General features: G+C 38.3%; 3 protein-coding genes across 3 annotated transcripts; 2 read left to right on the plus strand and 1 right to left on the minus strand.

Moving 5' to 3' along the window:
- Window positions 1-2,719: 2,719 nt before the first annotated feature.
- Window positions 2,720-4,063, minus strand: PCYB_113040 (hypothetical protein; the record flags this gene model as incomplete). The annotated part of the gene is made up of 1 exon (XM_004223182.1): window positions 2,720-4,063. The coding sequence occupies one exon, from the start codon at window positions 4,061-4,063 to the stop codon at window positions 2,720-2,722; it is 1,344 nt and encodes a 447-aa protein (XP_004223230.1).
- Window positions 4,064-5,776: 1,713 nt separating this feature from the next.
- PCYB_113050 (4-methyl-5(B-hydroxyethyl)-thiazol monophosphate biosynthesis enzyme) lies at window positions 5,777-6,370 on the plus strand (the record flags this gene model as incomplete). Its single annotated transcript, XM_004223183.1, has 2 exons — window positions 5,777-5,795; window positions 5,892-6,370. 2 exons carry the CDS (start codon window positions 5,777-5,779, stop codon window positions 6,368-6,370), a joined length of 498 nt encoding a protein of 165 aa, XP_004223231.1.
- Window positions 6,371-7,270: 900 nt separating this feature from the next.
- Window positions 7,271-7,813, plus strand: PCYB_113060 (mitochondrial import inner membrane translocase subunit; the record flags this gene model as incomplete). Its single annotated transcript, XM_004223184.1, has 1 exon — window positions 7,271-7,813. A coding segment is annotated over one exon (543 nt), but the record flags the coding sequence as incomplete, so codon positions are not given.
- Between the last annotated feature and the right edge of the window lie 23 nt (window positions 7,814-7,836).

Here is a 7,836-nt window from a genome sequence, read left to right on the forward strand (position 1 = left end):
GTATAATTATGTAATCAAATTAATTTACAATAATGGAAGAGGCGCTTGCAATATATGAATGAAAAAATCAACACTAAAAAGTGAAAATGTATAATTTATATGCGTGGCGGGGAAGAAGTACATAAGCGCATTACGCACATATGAAGTGTTATATAATGTGATAGTGTATATATGCATAGCCTGCGTGCGCACTTATCATATGAGCGCAAGTGTACACGTAAGAAAGCAGGGGTTTACGCATACATCGTTCATTATCCATACGATGCATACGCGACGAGTGCCATCATACGTGCATACATGCGCGCGTTGTATGCAGGTAGGGTAGTTGCTATTCGCTGACTTAGCACTCAAACAGAAGCAAGGGGCGAAAGTTCTGACTCGTTATCTGCGCTGCGTATGGTATTGCTATGCGTGGTGCTACACGAGTGGTACACGAATGCTACACGTACAGCTCATACGTATGCATCCTGTACGACGTACTATACTACGCATATACGTACATATATATATACATATATATATACATATATACATATACATGCGTACTGTGACGCATTTAAAGGGGGCAAAAAAAAGTAAGGCTGATGTTTCCCTAAATTCAAAACCTTTGCTAAAATAAAACAAAATTACGCGTTCTATTTGCCGGCTAGGGAAAAAAACTCACACAATTTTAATTCATTTAATTTGCTAAATGGCACGCTCGACATGCTGAGTTACATATATGCTTTATATGTTTGGGATGTTCCGTAGGCTAAACTGGCAAATGGGCAAAAATGCTAAAATGGCGAAATGCGATGGTAGGCTAAATTTGTGAAATGTTTTTAATTTGTTCAATTCGTTCGCTCCTTTAATTTTTTCTTTATGGAGCCCAATCCACTTTTTGCATTCATAAGTCGTGAAAAAAATGTTCATCTAAAAAATTAAACGCATAAAGCATATGCATTTTATACGTATGTTTTATATGATATATATATATGTAGAAAATATGCTATATGCTCATTTTGCAGTGTTATATGTATATTATAACTTACCCTAAACCGTGGAAATAAAGCAGTAACGCAACGTAAGGTGAAAAAAAGGAAGGGCTTGCTTGCTTAAAAGGGGGCTTTCACAAAATATATATTTTTTAAACATTACATACATATATTTGCATCCCCACTGAATGATGAAATTAAAAAGTGGAGTAAAGAAATTGCTTCAAGGGGAAGCGGCATGGCATGCATTGCATATATATAATATATGTGATATATGTATGTATACCTCCGCGCATGTGATATAGAGTGCCGAATGGGAGTTATAAACCAATCGGGGTTGAGGAAAAAAAAAAAAAAAACCTGCGGCATTTTGCATTCAGTTCGGATGGCCATGCGAGGTACTCAATCCCATTCCGCCATGCTGCATATAGAATACAGTGTTCGTAAACTATGTGCCGCATACGCATTAGTTGAGCAGCCCTATTTGCCTGACTTAACTCTACCGCGCACTTTTCACAAAAAGGCAATATAATATATACTAGCATGCCAACATTCTAACATGGCAATATGGTAGTAACAAATGGATTTGGATTACCCACGTTCGCATTTGCATGACTATTGATCAATTCACCTTAGCATTAGAGTGATGAAAAAAGTAAACGGCTTTTTCGAAAAAATAAAAAGCAAAAAATGCGATAAAACTGTGCTTTCTCCCTAAATAAAATAATACCCTGTAAAATGCATTCCCTTCTTGAGCATAATTTAAGAACGACGTTATGTGGAAAAATGCGGGAAATATCTAAGTTGGTTTATATGTAGTAATTTCCCCGCTTTGACTTTACGACAGAGGGGGCTACTTTGTAGGGAAAGGCGAACTTGTTTACTGGCAAAGAGGCGAGGAAGACGTTTTAGCATCACCTTCGCGTCGACTAAAAGTTGAAAAAAGAAGTGATTGTATGACTCTTCTAAGAAAAAAGAATGATGACATGATTATATTTCTTTCTAGTCATTTTATATTGTTACAAAGGCAAACCCTGAATAACCATAATAACGGCTACACTTTATATACGTTCCTTTTTATTCGTTTTTGCTTGGTACGTTGAAATGATGCAAATGAGTGGGGAAGCAATGCGCATGTATGCCCTATACATATCAATACCTATACACCTTGCGCCCCCAAATGAGCCAATGTATTATACCCTCTAGTTAGGGGAGTTTTCTACCCCCTATTTCCCGCACATATTTCAAGGCGCAAATTTTCTCAGAAGCAGAGCGGCTTAAAATTATTAAGACCGCTTTACTGTTAGGAGAAACCAAATGTAGTTCTCCAATTTTACGATCAGTTTTGTTTCCAGAAGTGCTAACTGCTTCTTAGGAAACTCACTGCTTTGTGTCATAATTCCGTACACTCTCTTTTAGAATAGCACTCCTCACGCCATCAGTTGTGCCATTATTCCCCAAGCATTATTACTGCGACACATGTACGTTTTATGTTATGCGTTCACATGGCACTCTTCAAAATGTGCAGTAAGTGCACCTGGATTGAAGTTAGCCATATTGTTACTACATTTTTTTGGGGTAGAAAAAATTACAAAAAAAATAAGACATCAAGTTGAACTAATCGAGCACAAGCAAATGGTAAGGAACAATGATAATAAGTGGTAAAAAAAAAAACGGGGGTGCTAACCGAACAATCCTCAACCCCCTTCGAGGGGAAAGGAGAAAATTTCGAGCAATAATTGCATCTAAACGAAAACATCGTCCGCCAACATTTTAAGGGCGTTCGTCAAGGTGGATGACATTATTTGATTTAGTTTAAAAAAGTTCAGTTGGTCTTCATTCTCAAAATTTTTGTCGACTTTCGTGCCGTTTGTGTCATCTGGGGGGGTCTTATTTTCCGCAGACGTGTTTTCCACACTGGCGATCTTTTTCATCTCTTCGTTTTGTTTCATCTCTTCGTTTTGTTTCATCTCTTCGTTTTGCTTCATCTCTTCGTTTTTTTTCACCAGTTTCGTTTTTGAGGGCGCTTTCAGCGGTGCTTTTGCGGGCATCGTTTGCGTTTCCCCTGACCACATCGCGTCTTTGTCCGCAGCGGGTGGTGACGACACATGACAGCTTCTTACTTTGTACTCCTCTCCGCGAAATGCTCTGTCGGTCGTGTCATTTGAGTTGCAAGCCATTTGTGTGTCTTCACAGGGGGTGCCTATTTCCGTGTCTGCGTTGCTATTTGGACGGTCGTTCCCAAATTTGTTCATCTGCGGGTCATTTGGTTTAGTCTCTTCCTTGACGTCCTCCACAATGTTTTCCTCAACACCTTCCCCGATGTCCTCCTTAACGTCCTCCTCAATACCTTCCCCGATGTCCTCCTTAACGTCCTCCTCAATACCTTCCCCGATGTCCTCCTTAACGTCCTCCTCAACACCTTCCCCGATGTCCTCCTTAACGTCCTCCTCAATACCTTCCCCGATGTCCTCCTTAACGTCCTCCTCAACGTCTTCCTTAACGTCCTCCACAGCACCTCCCCTAACGCGCTCCTCCTTCTGTTCGGCTCGCCCATGGCCCCCGTCGTGCATATAATAGGTCATCACCTTCTCGGGCAGGGAATACATGGGCTTCATATTCCTGATAATGTCCCTGTTGCTATTTTGGGTCCTGTATTTGTACGACTTGTCAATGTTCTTGTCAAAATGGACTTTTACGTGCACATTTTTTATCAAATTGGTTGCTGACGGCAGCTGCAGAATGGGTGGGTCAATCTTTGCATTTTCGGGATTCATCAAAGGGGCATTTAGGATGCTAATACCACCTATTCCATCAATGGCCCCCAGGGTGAAAGCCCTTTTTTTTTGAGGGGAAATATAATCTTTGTACTTTCTTAAATCGGCATTTCTTTCATAGATAGTTTGTTCCTCTTTTATTTGTTTATCGAATTGGCTTTCTAAAACCTGGTGCATGTAAAGGATCTTGTTGTCGTTTTTCTTTTTCACATCCTCCTCTGCGCAGCTCATTTCGTCATCGTTCATTTTGTGGAGATGCCTTTCTTCAGGTGCGTTCATTCTGTGGAGATGTCTTTCATCAGGTATGTTCATTTTTTGGAAATGCCTTTCTTCCGATATGTTCATTTTTTGGAAATGCCTTTCTTCCGGTATGTTCATTTTTTTTTTAAATTGGGAAACTTCCTCCCCTTTCGCAAGGCTCAAGTTCGCGTCTGCGTTCGTGCAGGTGGGCGTAAAATCGCCTACACAGATATACGTGCATATATATATATACACATATACACACATATGCCTATCTATGTGGCCCTTTTTTTTCCAGTGGGATAATTCCTCAGCTGCTTTTTCATTATCGGGGATTTTTCTCACAGCTTTCTGGCCTCCTTTTCTTCCTTACCTTACGTTAATTTATTCACGTCATGTGCACGTGTGCAGCATATGTGTGTAAATTATTTTATGCACTATCTTCCAAATTGTTTTTAATTACCCCTTTTTCTGCCCTGGTAGGAATTCTTCCTCCTCTACAGAATATTTTACGCACAGTTGAAAGGTGGTCTACTGAAAATTGCCTCCTTGTATAGCGTCATTTTGTAAACTTCGCATCTTACAAGGGGGCAAATCTGTAGGAAAAAATAGCGCTACATCAAATTGCGCTGAGTCAATGTGTACGGGTGTGCCAAAGTGTGGCTCAAAATAATATCATACTTTGTCAGAATGCATTGGCAAAAGAAGAAAAAAAAAATGTTATGCCCGCGTGCGTGGCGTTCATTTGTGTATCTCTCTACATAATGAACAAAATTTTAAGAGTAACATATAGGACTATTTTTTTAAGCAAACTGTAGAAAAAGGACACAAAATGTCAACATGTGTCCTTTAACGCAACTTGTAACGTTCTCTATGTTGTTATTTTTTCTCCAGTTTATCCCCGCAAATGTAACTGCGTTTGTTTTTGTTTTTCTTTTTTTTTGCATGCATTTTTCTTCTGGGTTATCCCCTCCTATGAAGAAGGGTTCTTTATATCCTCATAGGTGAGTCCACCACGCAAAAATGCTTTTGCACATACGCATGTATACAAAATGAGCACATGGTGATGGTATGCCCCTTCATTTCGAAAATGCTATGCCTTAAGCTCCCTGAACGTTACTTTTTCTCATTGCACATAAGAAGTCACATTAACGTGCAAGAAAAAAAAAAAGGTAGCCTTTTTAAAATATAACATATAAAAAAGCGCAACATCCCTTTTTCATATAAATAATAACTGCCATTTTGTAATTCCTACGCGGAACAATTGCCCTCTTGAATTTATTAGTATACTTATAGGCTGCCCCCCTTACGTAAATTTTGCCAAACAAAGCCGTTTACCCTCTTATATCGTATAAAATCACCATGAGCGGAAAAAAAACAGCCTTAGTTGTAGTGGTAAGAGATTGTCATTTCGCTCTGTGTCGATAATAGTGGGCTGATCGAACGCCTACGTACGTACTTACGTTATTAGTATGCCCCTTCGTGCACATTTGGGATGATAGCCCTGGCGAATTCGTCCCCATTTGTTAAAAAACCGCCCTCTTAGTTCATCATGACTCACCTTTTTTTTTTTTAACGACTGTTCGTTCCCAAGGCATCAGGATCGGAAGATGTGGAATATATTACAACGGTCGATGTGCTAAGGAGAGCTAGTAAGGAAAAAGTTCTACATGTGTGCGCTCGCAGCGCCATTTATGCTTATTATGTGTTGCAAAACGCACGAATTCATTTTTTTCTCGGTTTAAAAAATGAAGTGAAAATGCTACACATAGGGAGGCAAACATAATGTTGTGTGTGGCGTGCCGTACGTGTATATGCCAAGGGTGTATTTTTCGCATCCTTATATATGTAAGTATGTATATATACATATATATTTATTCCCCTTTCCTTTTCACGAAAGACATCAGCGTGACAACAGCGTCCGTGGAGGAAACGGAAAAGGTGTGCCTGCAGTCGAAGAATGTTGTCATTGCGGACACGCTAATTGACAAGGTAAAGGATAACACCTTTGACGTAATCATCATTCCAGGAGGCATGAAAGGATCGAACGCAATATCGAATTGTCCAACTGTTATTGAAATGTTGAAGGCACAGAAAAGTAGTAACAGATTTTATGCGGCCATATGTGCAGCACCTGAAACTGTCCTACATCGCCATTCCCTAATTGATGACGTTGAGGCAGTAGCATACCCATCGTTCGAAAGCGATTTCAAGCATATCGGCAAGGGAAGAGTGTGCGTTTCAAAGAACTGTATAACCTCTGTTGGCCCAGGATCTGCTGTTGAATTTGCTCTTAAAATTGTCGAAATGTTGTTAAGCAGAGATGCAGCCCTTAACCTTGCTAGCGGTTTTTTACTTCACCCATCTGTGACGTTTTAATGTACCATACCGCTTTGCTGATTGATACAGACTTGCATGGATAGAAAAACGCGCACCCTCACCTGCATGGCATGAATGTGTCTTATATTAAACGCGCGTAGAAAGTGCTAGCATAAAAGTGTACATGTGCATTTATATACATACACTTGTACGTGTACATATGTTCCCTATGTGCATCCCTCGATCGGAAAAAACTGTTAAGTAACACCTTTAAACGTATCCTTTTTAAACGGAAACTATTTTGAACAAACACTAACTTTTACGCAAAGGAAAAGTTGTTTTAATAAGATCCCCATGTGAACGTGGAAAAAAAAAAAAAGAAAAAATACACGTCAAATTGCTAAAACGTGTGTATGCTCATTTTTCCAAACATTCAAATGGTTAACATAACGGTTAAATATCTCTTGTAAAAAACTTCCAACCGCAAATCGTTGCTAAAAGAATCCAGAAAAACGTCGTTTTTTTAAAAAAACACCATATAAATTACGAGCGGGAAGCGAATTGTTCATTAACATAAGAAAAATGTAGATGCGGCGAATGCACTGGTTTTTTTTTTTTTTTTCAAACTCGAAAAAAAAATTTTCATTTTTTCATTATTTCATTTTTTTCTTTTTCTTTTTTGCTTAAAAATGAGAACCTTTTCCCCCTCGTCATAAAAACCTTTTTGTAATTTTCGAAAAATGTAAAATATGCATAGAGTTGAATCCTCCAAAAGTGGCAAAATTTGATATATAATTTATATAGAAACAAAGTAGCAAGCACTTCTATATCCCCCCTCCTCCCAAAAAAAAAAACCCAAAAAAACAAAAGAATACAATACAACTCGAGCGAAACTATCTTACAAGGTATGTAAACTCATTCCTTGCCGAAGCTCACCGTGAAAATTCTTTATAGCGCAAAATGAATTTAAATAACAACAACAATGATAGCAATTACCAAAACAGACGCAACAATAACATTTTGCTGAATGACAAATATATAAATTTTAAAATTTTTAAAAAGGGAGAAGAACTAACTGATCAGGAGAAAATATTTTTAAAAGTTCACACATACATGAATGAGGGAATTATCCCCAAATGTATCGGAATGGGCATTGGTGGAGGATTTGTGGGTGTTTTAATTGGCGCCTTTTTTTTTAGTATGCAACCAACCAATATAGATTACAATTTAAGTTACAAGGAACAACTGAAGGAACAGTTTCATTTGTTTAAACAATCAATAAAAAGCTCTTGTTTCAATTTTGCAAAAATAGGATTTTTATTCTCTTTTTATGAAAATTCTTTACAAAAAATTAGAGCAGCAAATGACATAACGAATACGTTATATTCTGGCTGCTTAACAGGGGCTACTATTTCGTACAAAAAAGGGTTACCTTCCATGCTTGGAGGGTGTGCCAGTTTTGCAGCCTTTTCTGCCGTTATTGAAAAATTGCAAAGGTCCAAAAAGTTTTGAATATATTTTTTTTT

Source organism: Plasmodium cynomolgi, chromosome 11 (genome assembly GCF_000321355.1).
Source record: "Plasmodium cynomolgi strain B DNA, chromosome 11, whole genome shotgun sequence".
Lineage (NCBI taxonomy): Eukaryota > Apicomplexa > Aconoidasida > Haemosporida > Plasmodiidae > Plasmodium > Plasmodium cynomolgi.